Genomic DNA, 25,449 nt, shown 5'->3' on the forward strand with positions numbered 1-25,449 from the left:
TACTCTCATATGGTAGAAAAGCTGTATTTATTCCCATGTAACTTATACCCGTAAAAATACACACTGACATTTCACGCGGTCGCGCACATTCGCGCATACAAAAGGGTATATAACGTACGTACTATACGTTATACATATATATATAGGTGTGAGAGATCAAGTGTTGTATTGTTGCGACCACAACTGAAAGTGAGGCTGATACAACCCCCGGATCGAGTTGGTTATATAGAGGGTTGGGTTTTAGCAGGAACGTGATCTGCGGAACAACTAACTCTCTTTTATTTTTTTGCTTTTCACTTCCCTTTATATTTAGTTTACTTCGTTTCTGCAGAGGAAATAGTTTTTTTTTTTTTCTTTTTCTCCTTTTCAAATGGTATATATATATTTTCCTAGGACGAGGGTGCGAGTATTCCGAGGGTGCCCATAAAATACACAAGACGCTATTCTCTGTAGAGACGTTTTACATATATCGGTGAGAGAAAAGAACCTGTCAAAAATTTGAGGCGAGTTTCGCTTTTATCGTAACGCCGGAAAATATGTAACGGCCATTTTTGGGATAAAAAAATATTTGTACAATCGTCGCTTGGTTCGTGCGATTTCATCTGCTTGTCAAATAACTTCAATTACTCAATCAAGTGATCTAGAAAAAAAGCCATAGGAAAAAATATTCACGATATTTTTTGACGCTCGGTTGCGTCATGTCGTCCAAAATCGTGAAATTTAGCAAAAGATTGCTAAGTTATAATTCTTCTCTACGCGCTAGCCGTACATCGTTTGGGCGTATCTCAGCGTATACAATTGCCGTGAGCGATGTGTACCGAGTGTATTGGTATAATTTTGATGCTTGTAAATTTATGTATTTATTCATTTTTTAAAATAGTGAATTCACGTACGATTTTTATGGTTACATGTGAAGCATAATCGACGCCCGTATGTGCGATTGACTATTTTAGTAATCAAATATCTAATCAATTAGGTATTATCGACAGTATTTCAAACAGCTAATCAATGTATAGGAATTTCACAGAATACAATTTTTTTTTTTTTATTGCTTTTTCAACGATTTTTTCAATGGATTTTGATAGGGTAATTGAAGAAATTTCGAGTGAATAAAATCGCAAAAATTACCGATCGGAATTTGACGATAAAAATTGACGTAAACTCGACAAACCGGTTGAAATATTGGCATGAAATTAATTCGCAAAGTTTTTTGGTACTTACCGCCGAGAAGAAATAAACCACATGCTATCAGCGTTCGGTGATCCGAATAACAGTGACCAATTAAAGCGGAAATGGTTCCTGCGAGGACGAGAGCGACCGCCACAACCTGAAACGGAGCTGATATCCTGGAAAGAAAGAGAACAAACGATAAATGATTTGATCAATCGTAATTAGAAAATATAGAAGGGTTGTATCCTCGCTAGACATTCGCAACCCAAGAATTCAAGGCAGTCAACTTTGATTCTGTAATCGAATTCTTTTGTTGTTCACGATCCCCGTTCGATAAATTTTCAGTGGGGTCAATTCGGGGTCGAAAAGTTGTCACCTCGAAATCGTACGGATGTATTTTTCGATGTGATCTATGATCGAAACGATGCATCAATTTCACACGATTTTCTATCGTATATCAGGTACGTGTGTATACGCGGGACGAGAGGAGGTATACACGCGACGTAAGAAGAATCGATGAATTTTCCTCGGATGAATAGAATGGAGGCCAACAATATAAAAGTACTTCGAGTCACAAAAGAAGCCACGTCTTGTGAAGAAGCAATAAGCCATAAATGCTGCGTTGCCCTCCAGTTCATAGAGTCTCTCATTTTCCGATTTTCCCGTCTGCCCGTTTCCCCATTTTCTCGTCTTTACGATATATGGCCGACGTAGTAACGCTACCGAGCAGCACTCCTCAGTTTTGTTCGCACATCCCGCACGTTCTCATATTTAAAAACTCCACGGAGCGCGTCATTTCACGTCACGGTTAGCCTGGCGCACGTAAAAAGGTGATAAATTTAACTTAGCGTCCCCCTTTTTCTCACCTCTTTAACCATCTGTAACCAACGTCCCAACACCTTCCCGCGGCTAACGGGGGGAACCCTAACAGCTGAGATTTTTTCCTCCCTGCCGTCCTCTACCTTTTTTTTTTTTTTTTTTCTCTTCTCTCGATTCGGATGCGCGAGTAGAGAAGATCAATCAGAATTTAGCAGCCTCGCAAGTATACGTCCCACTCCCACACAACCCATCCGACCCCACGCCAACGTCGACTACGACCTAACCGCGTGTACACCTTCGCCGGTCGAGTCGCCGCGATGCCCGCTTTCCCACAAATCTTGATTAACCATCTACGCGATATCAGCCGACCATACGGGAGAATTCTCCGGATGGTTTACGCGGGTGAAACGATGAGACGGATGCACGAGGTACGAGGCGAATGTCGCGCGGGGATGACGTGAGACAAGGAGGTTTTTTTTTTTCATTCGCCTGGTGTATCGGGAAATTCTGCCAATCGTATCAACCGACGAGACGTGAGACGATTCGATTAGAAGCGCAGGTGTAACGATTTCGGACGAATCGCGGTGTCCTGCGAGATGAAATCTGTGGAGGTGAAGAATTGAAAAAAAAAAAAAGGAAATATAGAATGGTGCTGAAAATTTGAGGGATCGCTAATTAAATCGCAGTTAGCGGTTCGCTGATCGAAGGGAGATAGAAAGAGTGTCGTTTCACGTTCGGGGGTTACAACAAAAATCCATTATAGACGTTTACAACGATTGGCCGAAAGCCAGGAGAGCTTATTCGCCTGGATAACCGTGGATTGAAAATAATCTGCCTATTGTCAGATCGTTAGGATCTGGAATCGGAAAAAGCGTGGAAAAGTAAAAAAAAAAAAAACTATAAGAAAGAGAAAAACCTAGGAGATTGAACTAATTAAGCAATATAATTGCTTTCGAATTGGCCAAAGATCGTCGTAAGATGAAACTTTCAAGCAAATACTCTTGATACAGCCAAGACGAAAAGTTTCGAATAAAATATTATATCTATAAGCGCGGTATATCCATGGTAAAAGTATATCACGTTCTTCACCGTCGATAACGGTATACGCGGTAATTATAAGTTAGAAGTTTTTACTAATTGGGAAAATAGATGTTTAAGTAGTTTCCTCACATTTGGATCGTGACGATTCTCCGGTGTTGATAGAATCCTTCGATTCATTCGTCGCTGAATAATCGCAAAAGAAATTAAGCAACATCCAACTGACCCGCAATTATTTAATCATGAAACGTTGTTTAATAAGATGCGTGAGTCATTGGACCGATACTGCGCTCTTCTAATTAGGTCCTCTCGCTCGATTTATCATTGAAACACCCCTACGCTAAGACTTGAGTAAAATCAAAACTAGCCTTCGCCAGAGTGGCAAGATAGATGAATTCGCTTTGCTGCACAGGTTGATTTAATGGTATATAACCTAGGGACTAGACATGCCACGTTAAGCAAGAACGCAGTCTTGCAATTGCTCCACCGCGATGTACGTTGCTATGTAATACATACATACATGTATATATTGTTGGGCTATGCGAGCACTTCGAGTAAACGTGTATATCGCATGCATTAGTCCCTATACCGTGGCTTCTCCCTACCTGGGCTGATGTGAGGCGGAGAATTGCAACCGAAACGTTCGACAAGTATCAACTTCTAGGGATACCCTATCGATTAAAGAAAAAAAAAAAAAAAAGAAAAATAACTTTTGTTTTCACCAAATTTTTGACCCGCTCAACTTTGCCCCGACTTTCCTCGGATCTACTGTCCGGAAAATAAATAGACGAGAGGAGAATCGGTCCGGTGGATCCGAATGTACTCGAAGACTTTGAAGACGAACATTCGGGAGGAAAAGTTTAGTCGTGTGAAGAGAGTATGCAGAGTATATACAATAGATAAAATAAAATGGATTCATTCAATCGAGGCGAGCGCGACTGAGATCGTTTAGCGATGACGAGAAAAAAAAAAAAAAAAAAAGAGAAGAGAAGAGAATATCTTCCATAGAAACATAAATAATGAAAAAAAAAAAGCTAACAAAAATGTCATCAAAGTATACTTCTTTCCGGAAGATTGGAGCGGAGCGCTTATATCGATCGCTCGTCAATCGCGGCTGATTGCGAGATTAAAGCCAAGCTTAAACAGAGACGATATTTTCTCATACGTATATATATATATCACCAGGATATGAAGTATCGCTACATAGTTTATAAAAATTGAGAAAAAAAAGTGTAGCCAATACACCGTCTACTTTGAAACTTCCTAGGACTTATGAATGTTGTCTGCGTATCCGGGGTTCAATTAGCTGGCAATTGAAAATTGATTGGCTAATCGTGGCTAAGTTTCGTCTGCTTTAAAAAGAAGAGACGAACGGTGAGTGAATTCGACGTTCAAGAAAGTGCGAGAAAAATGAAAGGGAAAAATTGAAAATCCGGCGATTCTCGACGAGGTGATGAAAATATTTGACAGTTTCCTTTTTTTTATTATTCCGCAATCGGTGTACGCAAAGCGAAGTCATAGGTGGTTAGCTAATTAATTACATGGAACGTCGCAGTAAATAATAATAAAACTTCATTAATAGGACAGTTACCGTTGTTGGATGTTAGCCAGAAACATACCACGAGGTCGAGCCATTCGTCGACTGGATTGCATACCCAACTCGCATGTACGTACGTACGTATACCTACAGTATGACCATTTATGTATACATATATATATATATATATATATATACGTGCCTACATTCCCGTATAATATGCATGGTGCAGTTATGCAGAGGTTACATATTACCGAAGTACGCATGAGTTGACGACTATTGTTGAATTATCGCAGTTCGACAAACTTTTCCCCATCCAATCCACCGCCCGTATCTCGCTCTATCCGTTATATTTCCATGCTAAATTTTCACCCCATATGTACGCATCTGTAGGTATATAACAATAATACGTTCATGTGATATTTCCTTAAATTTATATCTATCGATGATTTATGGATCCGGCATCGGTGTGTTATTTATAGAGGACACAATATATATATTTTTTTTTTTTCTCCCGCATGCACATACAATAAGGATTATCAGATTTCATCGATGAAGAGACAAAGCAATTCAGAGTTAACCTGATTTTTTATCGCCGTGCAGCGCGCGACCGATTTATAAAAAGGAAATAACAACTTGCGAAAGTAATCGAATTTTATTCAGCGCCGAGGAAGAGTAGAAGAGAAAGGAAGGAGAAATAAACAATTATAAAAAGGAAGAAAAGAGGTAGGGTGGCTTGTAGTTGTTTTTATATCGACATTATCGCGTTTTCTTTTTATCTCCCGGCTCGTGTACCGAGATTAGAATTGGAATAAGCGTCGGATGAATAAATCTGGAAAAGCAGTACGAGAAAAGGAAGGAAAAGGAAGTATAAAATAAAATATAAAATAGCTTCGGGACAAGAAAACAAATCGAGGAGGGCTGGATTTATCCCACTGAAAATAGCAGAAGAACCGCCCCACGGTGTGCGGGCGAGTAGGAGCTTTAGAACATCCCGATAAATATCGCCTCGCGTGGATTCGATACTAATCGAAAAGAAACAAATCGTATGCCACCAGCCGGAGCAAAGCTTTTGTCGGTAGCCGTTGCGAGCTGGTTGAAAAAAAAAAAGAAACGAAGAACAAAAATCTAACGGAGCTTTCGCTACTCGTTTACAACAGATGATAAAACAGCTGATAAAATCGGAAAACTGCACTATAACAAGCGTCCAATATTCAAATTGCAAACGTTTCTTTTTCATCAATCCTTTGGCCAATTTTATCAATCGGTATTCATCGGTATTCGTTGCACTTTTTTCTCGTCTTTCCAAAACTCACCCTTCCACAATTATGAGCAACTTTTTTTGGGACAAAAATTTTTTTCCTTCTCACGCAATCAGCCGCTCGCGATCCCTTTCGGGGTACATGGGACTGGAAATTCGAAATTTGATCCCATTTTTTTTTTTCGTCGGCCTCCGGTTCACCGCCGACGCCGTTCTCATAGAGCCGGCGTATGGCTGACTTCACGGTTTATTACTACTAAACAGGCTGACCAAGCGGTATATTACTACTGGACAGGTCTGATGTATTGCCGGTCGGGTTGCCAAGCGAGTTGCACCGAGAGAGGTGGTGGTGGCCATGGTAGTCGGTCGTACTGCCCAATATCCATACTGTGAAACTACTACCTGCCCGGAACGGGGTACACCGGCGTCCGGTTGTGATGTTCCTTGCTAGTGAAAACTATTAATTTTGCCCTGCGTATATACGCCATGTTTGGTGCATAATTCAATTCCGTTACCAACATTGAATTAGTAAATAATATCGTTGGTTACCCGGGATGCGGTTTCCCGGAAATTGGTTCGTCGACTCAAAACCAGTCCCCGTACCGCACCCCCCCCTCCCCCCCCCCTCCTCGCGCTGCACTCACAACGAATTTATTACAACGGTGCAACTGTGTTATTTATTCTTCCGAATTTATTTTTTGTACAATTTTCGTCGGTTGTTTTTTTTTTTTTTTGGTTTTTTTTTTTTTGCTTCGGTGCATCTGCTAAAATGCAAGAGATGAAAAAGAAGATTAAGCAAAAACGAGAAAATAATAAAATTCCACGTCCCTTGAAAGGGGCTGCTGATAAAATTGAACGACGTACGGTGTACACCGTGTGTACTTATACGTCGTTCGTATAGGTGAAGAGATAAAGTGCAGGAGGCTTTTAGTCGGATGTAAAAATAGGTGGAAAAGTTTTCTAGCCTGGAGAATAACTTCGTGGTAAAAACGGATCTTTCGATCCATTGATAATACGACGAAGAAAGCGGGTACGTTGATTCGAAACGGCGTAAAATTGTGCGGTTGTCGCGAGGCGCGTGTATTCACCGGGTCTTCGGCGACAATAAGCAGCGCCGTTCCTTCCAGCGAACGGATTTAAAATGTTGAAATTTTTAAGCTTTCACCTCTACGGAATACGAAGAATTTGCCTACCCACCTACTTATTCTCGCACGTTATCTTCTTCCCTCTCCGAGGAGAGTAACAACTGGGGGTAGCTGCAGCGTCGTACTACGGGAGCATCTGATTTATCGGATTTTGTATCTCGTTTCGCCTTGCCGCCGAGCTTTGCGGAATAAAGGACGCTGCAAATGCTGTTTGTACGACGTAAATACGTTGCATTCGTCGCGTATACGTATACATATATATTTATTTGTATCGCGTCGACGTTCGTCTGAGCAATGTGCCGGTCTGAAACTACCGCGCGAAACTTGCGTGTTTCAAACAATCCGACCGAATGCTGTACGTAAAAATAGCGAAAGAAAGCGCCACGGGGTTGTGACGAGGAGAGGAGAATTTTTTTCTCGCAAATAACCGCCCATAGCTCGAGCGGCCAGGTTTTAGGTGGCGAGCTTTTTTACTCCGGAAGGGTATAATGCCTCGCTTTTAGCACTCCTACGCCGTGCTTAAAGCTATCGACGGAACAATCCCTTCAAAGCGTCAGCAGCAGCAGCAGCGTGCAGCAGCAGCATCAGTGTGCAGCTTGCGGAGCCCGGTTGCGCTCTGGGGTGAGAGAATCGCGCATGAGGGTACAGTTCATGAAATATACGACAATACTCTGCAGAGTAAAATGTAGAATAGAATGCCCAGCTAACGCCTGTAGCAACAGCTAGGCACTGGTACGTACCACGCGCACACACACACAGACAGACAGACACCCTGTTACGTGCATACACATGCGCCCTACGCAGAAAACCGTGAGAGCAGAAGAGCTGCAACGACGACGCGGACCACGCGGCTACCAACATCCAGCTCAGAAATTCTTGGCAATGAATAATGTAGGCGGGAAATGAAAGCAGCTATACAAACTGAAGACGTACACACACACACACGTACCCGGTTTACTGCTCGCTACTGCTAAGCTTATGTGTTACATGGGTTTTGTGTGTGTGTGTGTGTATACGTATTTATATGTACTCGGATGATGGCTGTGCGGACTGTGTGAGCCCTCATCGGCACTTGGACACCCCGCGCGAATATTCGCTAGTATGAGACGATCATTTCGTATCTCCCCGAGGAAAGTAGCCACTTTACAACGGCCGACGCGCCGCTGTACTCTTGAAACTAAGAGAGAGAGAGAGAGAGTCAGTCAGTCGTCCACATTGACAAACTGCAACTACTGCGCGCGGAATAGGACAGAAGTGTAAACGACGCCGACAACAGAAGCGACGTACGAAGGTGAGCTTGAACGAGATAAATCTCCGTTCGTTTCGCCGTGGGATTAATTATTCTGCCCCCCCCCCCCCGTCGAAATTAACCGCATTTTCGTCGGACCGCGACTCCAGAAATTTTTACCTCCGTCGTTGAGAAATTGGGGTATCTCTTAACGCCCCGCGAAAAGATGGTTCGCGCACTCGACGTTATTTTTTTTTTTTTTTCTCCAAACCGCGGTGTGAAATAATATTTAGGTGTGTGTACCGCGTTTTGGATATTCATGATTCGCTTGGATATATATATAGCTGAGAGAGATGTTTCGCATGTATATGTGTTGGCACACCCGGCGATAAGGGAAGGATATGAAGCAACTTTGGAAAACAACCATTGTCTCTAGCAAAGCGGAAATAATATCATAACTACGACTCTCGCGATCCGTGTGTACATGTATTTCCCCGTGGTACGTACACACTAGTCCGTCGTCCATCCACCGTGTATATATATACATGGAAATTTAACCTGTTTTCTCGCTTAAACTATTCCACCCGAGCGTGCAGGGTTGCGGAAGCAGTGCCTAGCAGTTAAGTAGCCGATTGAAATGCATAGCGCTGCACTTGTGTACAATCTCTCGCTTGCTTGGCTAGGGTAGGTACACCCCCCCCCCGACATACCTATGCAAAGTCAACTTGATTTTCACTATTTTCTATAAACTGATACCGTGTACGGTGTAGCTCGCAAAACAAGGGAGCGGGGTGGGGGGGGGGGGGGGGGGGCGGAAATAGAACCGACTTGACTTTGGCCACCCGACTATATAATTACCTCGCCTCTCTAACGAGCGCAATTAATCGATTCATTTTTTTTTTTTACATATTTTCTCCAGTCAAGACTCTGACGAACGTAATCGGTCTCCTTATGGATGAGGTAATTATACGGGGATATCGTATGATTTTTTCTTTTCGGGTTTCTAGTTCTCTTTATTTAACGGGACGATTTTTTTTTTCATACTTTTTTTTTCACGAATATGTCAACGAAGCATTAATTTAAGCTGCACTTTTTAGACACGGGTGAGTGTTTTTGGTTTTTGTGTGCAGACCTGGCTATATATTCACAGCGTATACTTTGCATCCCTTCCGGAAAGGTGACTGCTGCACGAACCACGTGAAACTCGTTGAGTTTTCATTCGCGTTTTTTTTTTTCGCATTTTTATTTTCACGATTTTCCCACTGCTCGGTACACCCGTGACATTATTTTTCCTTTTTTTTTTTTTTTTCTTTGGTTTTTCGAATTACACCGGGGATGAGAATATGGATGAAATATGAAGTTACCCAATACTCGTATTTACACGTACACGCGAAAAAAATTTCGTGCGAATTTATTGAGAAAGAAAAAACGACGAGAAATTAGAAAAAAAAAAAATTGAGGTCGAGACCATATTTATTTTAATTTACTTCATCAGAACGCGGATGACTACTTCTCAAAATCCAGATTACATTCCTAGTGCATGTAATTCAGCTCTTCCGTTCATCTTTGATTTTTTCCTTTTTTTTTATATCCCCAAAAATAACTCGGAAGCAATTTAATATTTCCACTTGGTCGACGACGTCTTATCCGTACGAAAAAGGCGGTATATATAAATCGAAGGGGTGGTATACAGAACCGAAGTGGGCATAGCAAACTTATATATTTCTGGGCAATACTTCCAACGGGGAAAAAAAATACAACTAGAATAAAATATTCCGAAAACATAATTTTATTTTTTTCCATCTAATTGCAAAAAATTTGTTCCGTTACAAGGTCATTAGCTGTGCGCCCCCTCCCGACCACCTCGTCCGTAATAGAGATTGCGATCGATTTCTACCAATAACGAAAGCAATTTCGTTCCGCATGAAAAGAAAAAAAAAAAGAAAAAGAAAAAAAGTCACATAATAATAAAGGAAAGAAGGAGAGTAAAATGAAGAAAAAAAAGAACAAAATAAAACAAAAACCATGGTGGGTTAACGGAGTCGAGCTTACGTCTGCGTCTAATGGGAATCGTTTAATATTTTCACCCCTGCACTGCGGACCAAACCGGCGGACCTTGGTTTGCGGACGAAAAGAAAAAAAAAAACGAAAAATGGGGTGGGGAGCGGGGGAAGGGAGAAAAAAAAGAGTGAAAAAAAAAATGGGTTGGGATTTGATGGGCAGGGGCGAGTCGTTGAGCTGCAGGCTTTAACCAACGTGCTGTTGGGTGCAGGGTCGAAAAACGGTCGTGGCGTGTGCTGTTGCCCAGAAAAGGGGGACGTTATGAAAATTCAACACGCTTATCTCGAACGCTCTGGGATAAGCGAAACGATTAAGGGACGAATTTATTAATAATTCCGAAGTCGAACTTCGCAAATATCCCCCTCCCCCACGCCCCCCTTTCGCCCTTCGCCGCCGCACAAAAAAAAAAAAAGAAAAAATTGGCTGCGAAAGTTTGGCGGAAAATTTTACTCGCCCTTTGATAAAATGAAAATAATAAAAAAAAAAAAAAACCGTTCAACGCAATCGGGCGGAATCTAACGGGCCGCCACTATATTATACCTGTGTAACGTATATCCACATACTATTTCCACCGTCGGAATGATTTATTCGTATTAGTCCAATCGGTTATAGTTTGACAGTGAACTGTGTTCCGTTCGGGGGGGGGGGGGGGAAAAAGCTACGGCGTTTTACCTACTAGCTCTTCTGTTCCGATGGTTATCGAATGACAGTCATTTTTTCACTGCTGACGTCGGGGTCGGAATACGTATATATTTATTATACACGGGATTTTCGATGGGCTTATAGAATAAGGGTCAGCGATTTCTGATCAAATAATAAACTAGTACCCATCCACTCGTACTTATACCATATCGGCTAAAGCCGTCCGTTCCGAAGTTGTTCATTGATCAAATATTCCTGAAATATCTTCCAAACTGATACCGAACGAACGAACACTTTCTACGGATCAACATTAATTTGTCGCACGTCAAATTATGATATTTAACACACACGTCATAATGACCTAATCAAACCACCGGTTTTATTAATTAGCTTCTGTTTCTTCCGATCATCTCGACGTCAATTCTCAGGAATGTTGGTAATTAATATAATAACGGTACAGATCCCGTGTAGGTTCTTTCAGCGGCATTGTAGGTGAGCTATAATTGGAACCTTTGGCAATCGTCCTATTCAATTACACGTCATTATTAGCACAGGCGGAATTACACGCTTCTACAAATATGCCGTGAATTACGTAGGGGTTGGATATTGCAGTAATAAGAAAATTTGATGAAATTTTCCTTAATTCACCGTATATAACCGTATACACACGTGTGTGGGAGCGGTTTGCGAACCGTTCTCGGTTATCCTCTCGTCAGCTAGATCCTTCCTTCGTCACCGTTATAGTCGACGGCCCCGTGCCGCTAAGCTTTCGGGAGATAAGGGTGATTAACGTCGCGATTCTTGTCTTCTTTTGTTACCGTGGCGGAGACTCGCAAGATGTGCTCTTGGTCGTCGGGAGAAGCGAACGAACAGGCCTCGGAAAATAATTTCGCCCCAGCTATAAAATAGAAGAAAACCGGAAGGATCTTCTACCGAGAAATTCCGGTTGCTAGGTGCGAACAAAATCATATCGAAAGTATTGAAATTGAAAAGCTGACTTCGGTAGGAGAGCGAAGAGAAAAAGAAAAAAAAACAAAAAAAAATGAAGTAGACGGGGGAAAAAGAAGTGGGTGTTGTAAATTAAGCAGCCGATGTAAATGAAGAGTTTGCTCACAGCCAACAGTTACACGTGCAATTAATTGTTTACCCCGAGTGTCAGAGCTTCGTTATTGTCAGAAAGTCGTTAGGTAAATGGTGATTAAAAACGTGCCCGTTAAAGCGAAGGTACTTTTTATTATTTCTCAGCTTCCGTTCGTAGCGTCGCTACGTCGCTTATTGCCGTCACTGAAACGCGGACCATATCCGACGCGTCGGTGTCTTTTATTTTGTCCAGTCTTTTTCATCGGTTCGCCGAAATTTTCCGTCAATTTATGCGGATATTTATTCTAAACCGGATCACTCGTTGAAATTACAAGTTTCCCTCGCTCCGGGGAGCGATAGACGGTGAGATGATCCAGACGGGCGGTATATCCGCGGAAAATGGATACCGGAAGACGGATAGTCATTAGCCGGAACTTGGGACTTGGAGGAAGAGGCGTGTACGCCGTCTTAGATCTTGTTTGCGTCTCAGAAGTGTCCCATTGAGTCTGGAGGGCGTAGATTCAACCTGTTAATCACTGACTCGAGTAGCTGAAAGCGGGATGACGTTCCGAACGTGACGTACGACCTTATCCCGGGTACGATATTCTCGATATGATATGAATAATTAAGATAAAGCAGAATTTCATCGAACGACGAGAGGAAATTTTCCCAAGTTTTTCGTTCCGAGTTAAACGAAATGTATTTCAATTTAATAACGTGACACAAGTGCTCGAGGTAAAAAAAAAAAAAAAAAAAAAAAAAAAAATGATGACGATGAATAGAAAAGGAAAAAATATTTATAAATGGACTTTAGAAGGTGGGCGTACTTCAAGGAACTCATTCAATTATCGAAATTTCATTCGCCTCGCGACATACTTTTTTTATCTTCCTTTTCATGATCATGCTCCATTTTCTTCGCGTATAAGTACTATATATACATTAGATGGAAACCTCGCGATTCCCGAAAGGCGGTATCGCGCAATCTATTTCAGAACTCGAAAATTGTACCATTCATCTTTGTATCGCGAAAAACAAATGAAAGCTTTTCGGAAAATATTTTCCCCGAGAACCGTGTTCGCGCACGACACGTAACGTGTTTTGAAAATTCCTCGCAATGTGATTAATGATTTTTTAGGTACACCGCGGAAAATACCGGCGCTGCGGACAGTCGTGCATTTTTTCGTCGTCGGTATTGTAATTGGATGTGTACGTAATAAGCAATTATTTGCGTTCTTTCGTCTGGAAAACTTTAAAAAGAAAAAAAAAAAAAAAAACGGAAACAAAGTAAAACGAAATAATTACAAGATTGCAGGATTCTACGCGTTACACGTAAACCTGCGATAATCGATTTCGAAAGTCAAAACGATAAAATTTAATCTGAACAAACGTTATTTTCTAGACGGATAAAATTTTTCCACGGATAACTGGAAATTCGCAGCGTCAGAGTTGTAAGTAATTCTCTATGTATTCGTATCCCGTCAAAACCCGGGGATATTTGACTAGGTATGCATGTATACCTACCATCAGCAGTAGCAGCAGCAACTGGAGGCTTTGAAAATAATATAGTCCGACTTTTAGCTCGCTCATTCGTATTTACAGTTCTACTTTTCAAGTTAACCGAAATGTGAGGCGTGGTACGAGAGGGGATGAAAAAAAAAAAAAGAAATTCAAAAAATAAAACGAGCGTACGCTGCAGAGAGGCAAAACTGTACCGTTGACGGAAAAATTTTCTTTTTTTTTTCTGGTCGGAACGTTTTTCGTATCCAGCGTACAGTTGAAAATTTTATACGCACAATTATTCGGAATGAGCGGAATAATACATCGCGTGTAAATCCGACAAGGGTGAAATTATTTCTGTGGAAATATGCGAAATTTCGGACGTACGATGGTATCGAAATTCGAGTGGATTTCGCCATACAAAGCTGAGTGCAGGGATGAGTTCAAATAGTGGAATGTTCTTAAGTGTCTTTGTTGCCAACTAACCTTTTCTGACCTTCCACTTAGCCTGGTCCCTGCGCGCGGCGTGACCCGAAACATCACAAAACCCTACTTGGAAGTCTCTAGCTACCCCGTGTGCTTCAATCTGCTAGAGTTTCATGCTACTGCACTTCATAACGGTGTGTTAGTCGGACTCATTTCACTTTGAAATTTATCTAGCCAACTAACACGCGCCAAAGAATACGCCCTTTTTTTTTTTATCCTCCGAAACACCGGAAAGATCCACCGCTCGTTCAATTTCCTTTCGAATTTAGTCACTTAGACGAAATTCTCACGCGCCTTCGAGGTGAAAAATGAAGAGGAATGAAAAGAGAGAAAAAAAAAAAAATCTCGATCAGGAACAATTACCCGGAGCCTTTGGTTGTTAATTTTTTGTAATACCCGGGGGTAGTGAAATTTCATTTTCATTCGGCAACTCCGATAGGAATGCGCGGAGGAGTAACGCTCACTAGGTAATCCACAATAAACGAATCAATTATCCCTCGCGGATTAGCAAATTATCGGGCAATCAGTTCGTCACGGACTGATGCCCGCACCGACAATTGAGACACTCGATTAAACGGGACTTGCCGCGGGTACCGGTCCGAAATCGATATCCGTATCGTTTTACAACGGGTGGAAAATAAGTAAGGAGAGAGAAAAAAGAAAAAAAAAAAAGTTACGCAGAACCATCGCGGCCGGAAACTCGGGCGCAAAATTGATGCTAATTTCATTTTACAGTTCACTACTAAGTGAGCTCCTTCCTGAAATTTGAGCTCGAAACTTGAGTTGTCGGTATGCCCGGTTGAAATTCCGTATGCTATTCACGGTCTAATAGGCGTTTTCCAGAAGTGCAAAGTAGCGCGGTGGTTGATGTAACTCCGCGGTTTTAATGGTGGTGGTGGTGCCGGTGGTGGTAGAGGAGGTGGTGGTGGTGTCGGTGGGTTGGGGTCCATAGTAGTTGCGGTGGATATAAGCTGCTTAATTAGTCAACTTACTAGGTTTGCTCAAAATTTACTGTTCCCAACTGTACTCTTTTCACGCCTATGTACCTTTCATCCCACATCTCGTAAAACGGGTTCTTATCGTCTGTCGCACAGTGTCAACGAAACATCGCGGAGATGACGGTCCCCCCCCCCCCCCCCCCCGCCCCCCCGCACCCCCCCCGTACATTTATTATCCATATACACATTTAAACGCTAAACGCGTAGACCCCGAAATTCCATGCCTAATTCCTAGCGACACTTCGCGTATAAATTTACGGGCCGCAACTATACCCCTTCAGCTTAAAACTTGGGTCATATTCGAAATCGTCGTCGCGGGCCTCGTGTTTCGTACGCCGTCGTTGGACGCGTTGTTGTTGTTGTTATTATTATTATTATTATTACCTCGCTACCATAAATGCCAGCTGAGTATTCCGGGTTGCATTTCAGAGAGAGCGTATTATATTGGATTAGAGAAATTCCCGTGGATATTGCATCAATAAACGTTCGCCCGTTATAAGCTATAAGTATATACATATACGCGCCCCGCTGTCTGCAGCATGCAGGGAATATTCGAGTTCAAAGGGAATTTTTAGTCATGCACATTTTCCGATATAGATCACATATAACACGTTGCATACACGCGTACGTGGGTAACACGTGACTATATATGCATTTATTGCGACATACGTTAAACGTTAAATACGCGACGACCGACGACGTGGGGAAAAAAAAAATGGATGGAGGAAAATTTCGTGGCAATTTTTGAAATTTCGTATCGCGGCTGATACGGGTAACAGTTTGCGGATGACGAAATGAGGAAAGATTTTTTTTTCATTCCTGAAAATCAATTCCGATAACGGATCAGCATATCGGAACACTCGTCGTTCGAGAACCCTGTATATTTTTTGATTCAGCCGGAATTTTTACAACGATTTTTCTCCTCGTGACCGAGCGTTATTCTTTGGACAAAAGACTCGAAATCGAAGGCTAAAACGGATACGTAAATGATCGAAAAAATTGCCACCACGTTACTCAGACGTCGCGTGACAATCTCACGGCTGTTTCGAGGGAAGATTCGGTGTCGCAGTATTTTCCCCGTCTAGTATACCCACGATGTAAGAGAATGCCTGCCGTACGTATACGTATGTATGTATGTATGGGGCACGCGATGGCGGGGTGCGTCGCAAAGAGCGAGCGGTGGTAGGGTATCCCCGGGGCATGTTTTGTAGGATAGTTACGTCCTTGTCCCGTTGGTAATGCTGAATCCGAAGTGTGGATGTAACTAGTGCGACCGGAGTATTTCGCTGTACGTTGTACGCTGTACGCTGTACGCTGTACGCTGTACGTACGTACGAGAGACTCATCATCGACCATAGAGTCGGTTGACTGCATCCACCGTGGCCCAGTCAGCGTCGGTCTGATTCTCTCTTCCAGGTATTGTCTCGTCGACTTCATTGTCTCTATATCCCAAGCGCGATGGAATCGCCACCGTGAATGGAAAACGAAGAGATGGAACGTCCTACTCCTCAGCTGCTACTGCTTTTGCCGCAGGTGATTCGATCTATATCGCGCTCCTGCTTCCTGCAAAATGTTTATTTCCAACGTCGCGTACTGAGAGAATCAGTATTACAGATCGCCGAACGATCGAGAAATTTTCGACGCGGTTTCGGCCGACGTGTAAGGAGTTCGTTTTTTGAACAAACGAGTTGGTAAATCGTCGCAGCTGTTGCACGGCGGAAAAATGATGGGGCGAGCCGCGTGTATAGGCGTAAAATTACGAGTGTAGGCCCCGCGAGCTTCCGCCGCGAACGCGGTAAAACATGTCGTTGCTTATTATATTCCTTCGCCCGGCCATGAGAACGCGGGGCTGACTTTAACGTTGCAAAAGATTACGGAGACCCGGAGACAAGGGATTTTTGGTTTACAACGTCGCTCGACGATCCTCGTATACCAGATATCACCCTCCATTCTCATCATCTCCCTCACCGTCGCTTTATTCATTTATTTTCTTCCGCGAAAGGACAAGCCGTAAATATTTCAAAGTTTTCACGTAAGTCGATTCGCGTGTAGTGCGAATGAAACGAAAAAGAAATAAAAAACCAAAGAGATAGGAGGAGGAAGAAAATTTACAAAAAAAAAACAAAGAAAATGAAAAATAAAAAATAAAATAAAAAGAAAAAAGAAAATACTTCACGATTCTTTCGCTGATTAAATTCGCACAGAATTTTATTATACATTTATATACCCGGCTCGTAGCTCGTTTTCGAGCCAGAAATTGCACCGGTGCCGCTGGTGTTACTGCGGGCAAATAATGAGAATTTAGAATCCGGCGTTATAGTAAAAATCATTATTATTTATTACTCTTTCAAAAGTCGCGTAGCTTTTGGTTTAACGTTGCTACTGCACGCCGCTGTGTAGCTTCGGTAACGACCTCGACTGCTTGTATATTTTATCATTCAATTCATCGTACTTATACGTCTACGTATACATATAACGTGCACAACCAACGTCGCGCTTCGTCGCGCTATGTTTCACTCCCGCGGGACTTTTTTGGCCTCATTTGTTTGAATAAAACTATCCGAATCTAGTTATTACTTGTTGAAAACTTTACGGACTAGCGAAACGATATGATATACGAAACTGTGAATGAAAATCCGGGACTCGATTTGTAACGGATGAAAAAAAAAAAAGAAAAAAACCGCTGAGATCGTCCCGCTCGTAGTTTCGGGGAAAAAAAAATATTATCGTCGAAGTTTCGTTATCGAGTTTCTCATTTGTATACTCCATCCTTTCAACAACCCCGTTCGTGTACGTTTGCCGAGATAATATTTGCGGTATGAAATTCGTTCGGTTTGTAGAACAAGGGTCACGGAATCGAGTGAATGAAAAAAAAAAAAAAAGTAATAAATAGATGAGTAAACAAAATAGGGGATGAAAAAAAAGAACGAGGAAAAACCGAACGGGTTCGAATACATCGCGTGGTGAATTCGGAACCGTTCGCAGTTGTACGTAACGTTGATCACGCGTTTGAAAACGGTAGGATTCAAATTTCGACGCGAAAAGATGCCGCGATATTTCCTCGAATTTGTATCCTCTGCTTACGTATTTACACATGCATATTTACACGATTTTACCGTTAGAAGGCACGCAAATTTTGGATACGCTCTACTCGCGCCATCAAATAATCTCTGCAGATATTAAACGGACGTTATCATACATACACCGGTATACACAAAATGTGTACTACATATGTGCCGCGGCTATACCGGAGCAAAGTGGAATGAAAACTCTCTCTCAAAAATGCAAGGGAAAAATGGTAGACGTTTCAATGTACACAGCTAATTTCTGGAGTACGCACAATTTTCGGGATTAAGGAGCGTAAGAAATTGAAAAATAAACTCCGGAGGCCATGGCAACGCGGGAGGATGGCGGGCGGGTGGTTGCAGCAGCCGGGGTTGAGGGGGGTGAGGGGGTCGGATAATAAAAAATTCAAAGACTCACTTCCGGCAAAAGTTAAGTGGTAGTATCGTTATAAATCGCTTAGAGAACATAAAATAGATGCGAGAAGCAGCTCGCCTCTAACCCACCACCATCACCCAGGGTCCAAGGTATGGGTGTAACGTTATACCTCCTCGCGCCCTCTCATACCCCCTACACCGAGGCAACTGCCCGAGACGAAAAACAATTTTCGTTTATACCCGTCTCGTCCCCACACTCTTCGACCCAACCCGCCGGTGCCCCTCCTGACGAAAATCGTCCCCCGCTATTTATACCAACCCTCGATCCCCGCATAACACGAGAGTTATCGCCGCGAAAACCGATACACGACCCTCTATACGTATATCTGATATTGTAACTGAATATATATAATACCTGTATCATATTTTCTGATATACCCGAACGATTTTAATCCTACGCGAACAACTCTCTGTCTTTTTCTACTCCGTCGCTCGTCGAAGCGACCGCGGTAAAGTAAGGTGAACCCGCAATTTTTCATAATTCTTTGTCCATGTTCGATGGACGTTCGATTGGTGCGCTTCAATCATCGCGGGTTAATAGGCGATTGAAACGGGAAATAGTAGTATCAATGGGTACGGTGCGATCGAGCGAATGATCGAATCGGTGCGCTACTGCATTTTTTTTTCTCTCGTTCTCTTCGGGAATGAGTTCGCGCGCGTCGTTGCGGTGATTGTTGAATAAAATAATCAAGTACAAGATTTTCGATCGACTGCACCGCCGAGTTCGTTTGTTTTTCATGAATCGCGATAATTGCCGTTCGCTCGGTGCGCGGCCATTCATTTTTTGATTAATATTTTTTTCGTTTACTTTTTTTTTTGTAAACCTCTCAATAAGGTATACGGAATCAACAGTTGCTGTTCGTTGATACGGCGAACAACGGTTAATTGCATTAAAATGAAACTGGGAATACGTGCCGGAAAACGGAACATGTTAACGGATCCGGAATACCTGTACACGAGCTATGCCAGAATTTACCTACGAACGCCGCATGCCCCCACGTACACGTATTACGTACACCCACCTACACACTTTACCCAGACGCAACACGCCTCGTGCTCGAAGTACCGACTGCTCGGTTATAACGATGTTGGTAGGCAGGCAGGTAGGTAAGTACATAGGTCTAATCGCTTATGTACACGTAAATATGTTTGCGCGCATAGCGGTACACGCGCTGGTATATAATATACGTACGTGTTTGCACCACGGCTATATCACTGCAGTCTGCAGGCAGCGCATAAAATTCAACTTTTCAACATATTTGCCGGCCGCGAACCCACGGACTTGATGCATGGCCAGAAACGGGACTCCGAAACGGAGCTACGGACTCTGGAGTATCTTACGCGAGGGGGTTGGTCGGGGTATCGCACCTGTACGGGCGTACAAAGCTCGCGTTAACTTTGCCCTATACGTAACGGTACATTTCACGCTACCGAAGTATCACACTCCAGATGAGTCTGCACTGCAAAAAAGGGTAGTGCCGGTAAAGGTGGAGGAGGAGGAGGAGGAGGAGGAGGAGTAGGTTTGCTTCGGTGCAGCCCTTAGCGCGGTATCCGCGAGAAAACTTGATTAAAAAATAAACGAAGCTAAAAGTGAAAAGCAGGTGGCGATGCGGAGAAAAACCGTTTGCATGCGAAATATTCACTCGGCTCTTTAAACGTTCTTTTCTTTCTCTTCTTTTTTTTTTCTTATTTTTATTTTCATTTTTTCCGTACCATGAGTATTATGTACCCCAGCGGTGTAATCCTTTTCTCTTATTTTCGAGCACAATTTTTAAGCATCAACGATGTGAATTTTTTTTTTTTTCTCTTCGCTACGTTTTCGCGTTATCCCAAAGTTCAACTCGCACGGAGTGCAGTAGGCGGGGTGTATTTGAATTGAAATTTATGAAATTGCGAGAAAAAGAAAATCAATTGAAATTCTCTATGTATTTTGTTGTATCGCATCGATGCATTCTCTCGGCGGGAGCTTTTGCGCTTTCGGTTAATGAATTTAAATGGAACAATTGAAGGGTTCTTCACCCCGTGTATTCCGCGTATGCAGATCCCGCGCTTGGATGCAGTAACGGTACAGTGGCAGTAGCAGAAACTGCAACTATTGAGTAAAAAAGTGCAATTAAACGAATACCTTGAGACTTGGTCTAGTACGTTCTGCCCAATGTAATTTCGAAGGAAGCCACTTAATTTAAATGCTCTACTTCCACCCCAACGAAGTCAAACCCCCGTTCCACTTTGATATATATATATGTATATATATATACATTCCCCATTTATTGTTCCTTCGAGGACAAAATTAATTGCTTCTTAAGGAAGTGGAATTATATTTTTAAGAGCTGCACGCTCTGTATTATATATATATATAAATATAACCCCCTGCTTCTCTGGACTCTTTGTCATTTCATTGCCTCATACCATCTCTTCAAAGCAATAAACTGGAATACAGGCGGCAACTTCAAGATTCAAGATAGAATAACGTGCTTGAAAAGAATGATGAATTTTTTTTTTTCTCCAGTCGAACGCATCACTTCACGCGTTAAGCCACCGAAAAATGTGATGCAAGATTTTTTGAAAAGTTTCACATCCGCCCATTACTCGAATAACGTACGTAACGTACGTACATATGTATGTATGTATCCGGATACGTATATTATATGTATGTATTTATTATACGAGGGGCGAGAAACATACGTGAGTTGAATCAGAATTGCAAATGCAATCAAGAGATAAAAATTGGCTGTCATCTGACGTGAAGAAAGGTTAGAGATAAGCAAAATGAAAAGAAAAAACAAAAATGAAAAACTGAAGGGGGGGGGGGGGGGGGGGGAAATAGAAAACTACATAACGGATGACGGACGGGCCGACGGATCGGGTGGAAGACTGGAGAGAAAAAAATAGAAGGAAAGAAAAGAAAGAAAAAAAAAAAAAAGTACATAGCCGTCAGACGCACCGCTTGGGAATCGATTCCACGTCGACTTTAATATTTTCCCCGGTAAAAGTCTGTCGTCGAAGAGGACTTTCGGAAGGACGAAAGGCACGAGATGACGGCGGGATGAAACCGGCTCGGTTCCATCGGCGGCTTCTTTTCCGGGAATTCGTAGAGATTTTTTTTTAGCTAAAAAGTGAACGAATATATATACACGTCGTAAGTATCACCTCCACGCGCAACGTTCGAAAACCTACAATGAAAGGGGGAGGGGGGAAAAATACCTGACCATCAGGAATCGCAGGAATTTGTCAAGAAACGCGTTTTCTCTCGCGCAAGATTTTCAGGGGGTGGACGAGGCGGTGAAAACGAAAAGGGGTGGAGAGGGGCGAAAAAATGAGCGATTTTTTCCACGTCCACCAAAATGATCGAGCTTTACAGAGAAAGGACGCGCGGGGCTGGAAAACGAACGTACGTCGTCAGGTTCGTCGAAATCCCTAGCGACATAAATCAGTGGGCAGCTTAACGTGACAAAAAGGAACAACTATAACATATCCATACGATATGAAGGGTTGATGAACGACGGGGTTATATATTTCCTTGTTATCGTGTGACGCGTTGAAGAAAATAAGATTTTCCTTGCGAAAATATATTTTTACCGTAGATGAAAAAAAATAAAAAAAAAAAAAACAAATGAAAAAAAACGAAAAGAAGGGAAAACTTTGTTGTTTTATTCATAAAAATCACAAGAACTTTACGTTATTTTCCCTTTTTTTTTTCTCTTTTTACTACTAGACAATTACTCCTTTGGAGAAAGTTGGGGAATTAAATTCTTTTCATCATTTTCCCCAGATGGTAATATTCCTTCGGAATTGTTCACACCACGGCGTAGGCTCGACACGGCCGGCTAATCTTCACCCTCGTTCCTCGATTCACACCCGAATCTGCCTTGGGGAATCAAAAGTTGAATGAAGTGGGAAGAATTTCTGTCTTGCTCCGATCAAGATATTGAGGTAATACGACGAGAGGTTGCCGGAACGAGGAGGAAGGGACGCTTTCAATCCTCGCATATCTGCAGTAACCAACATTTCAAAAACCCAAATTAAACGGTTCTCTTTCCATTTTTTTCTCTCTCTTCGCCACAGTCATCTCAGTTTGTTGGTTAACAGCAGGTCGCGTTCACGCTCTCCTCTCGCGAACAGACCACCGTGTTTTGGGTTTTCGGTTTTTTATCTTGCTTGTTTTTCACACGTGCAGATACCGTGGGAAAAAAAAAAAACAAAGAAATTCATAACGTTAAGAAAGCCATGTGTTTTCCGCGTAAGGTTGACCGCCAAGCGAAACAATAAAAAGCTCGTAAAACGGTTATGGGGAAAAATAAATTATAAGAAATACAATTTCATTCCCATAAACGCGCCCAGTATACAGAAAATATCAGACGACCAAGGGACGATTCTTCGGAAGCATGACCATCGCGACGTTAATTTTCTCCTCCGGCTCAGTCGGAATGCAATCAATCGTAGGTTAATTTTTTCTTCAATTTTTTTTTTTTGACGCGAGTTTTAACCTTGGATACCTATCTCAGGTGTAACCGACATTTCACTTTCTCCCCCGGAAAATCTGTTGGTCTCGCAAAATAAACTGTATACTTATATAACGACATATTTCTTAGGTATATATACGGGGGGGGGAGGGGGTGAGTTCCCCTTAACCACCCGTACGAGGTACAAATCATTGAGGTCCAGAGGTGAGGGTAACTATACGTCTTCGACCGCTGTCCACATATTTCACCACAGCAACAGCACGCGTATAGTTCGGAACCCCAGCAGCTTCGCCCGAAAATCCCCCGAAAACTTCCCTTCCGTCTCCCACGCGCCCCCTAACCTTCGCTCTGATGGGCATGCCGCCCCTAACGGACATCGGAAACAGTCGTTAGTTACTAACAGCTGTTATACCGGCAGTAAAAAAAGGAAATAAAGAATTTTCGAAAATTAGCTACGAAGCGGGTCAATCATAAATTTATAGATTTATCGATCGATTGAGTTTTTTTTTTCTACTTTTTTTCTCCGAGGGTCGAGTACGTCGACTCGGGTCGGAAAAAATTTTGCTGAAAAATGACGCCGTGCACCTTCGTATTTCACGCGCAAGATTAATCAACAACTATTCTCTCGTTCGGGCGGCATGAGCGATCGTGAAGGTGAGAAAAAATCCATTAGAAATTTTTGAAGCTGGCTCCATTGTATTCATCGTTTTTGTTTTATCTACTTCCTTTTCAAAGAATTCTTTTCCCCAACCCGCGCACAGCCACGCGGCGAAGCTACTCAATTCCCTCGAAAGTTTTCGACTTGAATCTTTTCTTCTTTTTTTTTTTTTTAGATTTTTTTTTTTTTTCTTGCTGGTGAATCAGAGATTTGCACCCAAAATACGTCCCGCCCAAATCCCTTCATCCTTTAATGCCCTTGCTTCCTGCAGCGGCCCCCCTCCCCCCGTTCCTCCCCTCGTTTCCTCTCATTCACGTTCAATTTCTTTTTCTCTTATTCTCGCTTGAGCCACTTCTATTCTCGAGTTCTTTTCAACCCCGGCTGTCATAGGTAGATATATGACGTGTTATAGGTGCGTAGGAGAAAATATAGACGGTAGATTATTTTCAAGAAGCCTTTGAAATAGAAAAAGGTGGACTCAAACGTACGCGTACGATTTACGGACGCTGAGAGATTTCAAACGATAAGAGAAAAAAAAATGAATTTCTAGATATGAAAACTTGAAAACTTTACACTAGGCCCCGGAGTAGCGTGAGATCGGCAGAAATTTCGTCTCCATCCATTCTGTATTGTTTAGGGATTTGGGATTACTTGAGAAATATTCAGGCTAAACCGAGCTCAAGCCCCGACTTTAAGGGATGAGAATGGGATAAGAGCTTCCCCGTTATGTCTGATGATTTAAATTAATAAGAACGATAGTTTTTTTTCACGTACGGAGTACCGCCTGAATTTGTTACTCTGTATTTCGAGATGGATGCTTTTCTTCGCACCTATACACACGTGGCGAGATAGCGAGCGAGTTTTTCTCGGCTTGGTGTTGGTATAAAAAATGCCGTTTCTTTCAGCAAGAAGATAGTTAGTTCCGTTATCGCTATGATTGCACGGCAATCTCTCCGGTCAAATTGATTCTCCCACGCTGTAATAAATTCAGTAGTTTCTGCCGGATGTACGCCGTACAACTTTAACGGGTTGGTGGAAATGACGAACTTTCCGAAAACGACAGCGTAACGAATAATAAAACGAATTTACCGCAGGGTTATTTTACCGATTAATTTATACGGCTATTTATTTTGTCCGATTACCTTATTCTGGAGACCACCGTTGGCGTGAAATCGAGCTGACGAAATCCCAATTCTTGGGATCTGATATCGTCGGTACTCGTGTATCTCACGTTACTGCATCCCGGCGTCAGAATATCTGCAACATTAAAAGAAAAAGAAATTAGTGAAAATTAGCGCGACAACGAAACAGGAATTTTACGTAACTATTCCCGAAACTGTTGTAATAACACGTTATTTTACGACGTGTTGTTACACAAGCCTCCGTACGTTACGTTGCCCGCGTACCGTGTAATAAAGGTAATATCAATTAATTTATTTATTAGCAATAATCGTGCATGCCCAGAGAAGCAAATAGAATTCAATTGATTTCGGTCATAATTTCGTTCGAATCACGTGAAATTCTCTGATAAATTGTTGGAAAGCCTCCACGGTTGGTAACGAATATTTGGCATCATGCACGTTTTGTTAGCCACGAACTTTGGAGGTCAAGTGTGAATTGATCACACCTGCCGATCCCGTAAACTGTGCGCCGAATTATAATCAAAAAGATATTCCGAGAACGAGCATTCATTGCGAAATAATCAACGACCGTTATCCATAATTTTCTAGTTTCATTCTGAGGTTTTTTTTTTTTTATTTACTCCATGAAAAATGAGCAAAAAAAAAACGGAGGTTAGAAAAAAAAAAAATGGGAGTTTGTGGCTGAGATGAGATGTGGAAAAATGATGCTACCGCTATACGTCAG

The 25,449-nt window shown here is 42.2% G+C and overlaps 1 protein-coding gene across 6 annotated transcripts in view; it reads right to left on the minus strand.

Moving 5' to 3' along the window:
* Positions 1-25,449, minus strand: part of LOC105693565 — a 104,550-nt gene that overhangs the window by 32,035 nt on the left and 47,066 nt on the right. For all 6 annotated transcript variants that reach the window (XM_048654555.1, XM_048654553.1, XM_048654554.1 and 3 more), the window contains exons 3-4: positions 24,726-24,840; positions 1,222-1,346 (exon numbers count right to left, since the gene is read on the minus strand). In XM_048654555.1, the coding sequence (XP_048510512.1) occupies positions 1,222-1,346; positions 24,726-24,840 (240 nt within the window). The remainder of the gene's footprint in view (positions 1-1,221; positions 1,347-24,725; positions 24,841-25,449) is intronic.

This window comes from Athalia rosae, chromosome 4 (genome assembly GCF_917208135.1).
Source record: "Athalia rosae chromosome 4, iyAthRosa1.1, whole genome shotgun sequence".
Taxonomy (NCBI): Eukaryota; Metazoa; Arthropoda; class Insecta; order Hymenoptera; family Athaliidae; genus Athalia; species Athalia rosae.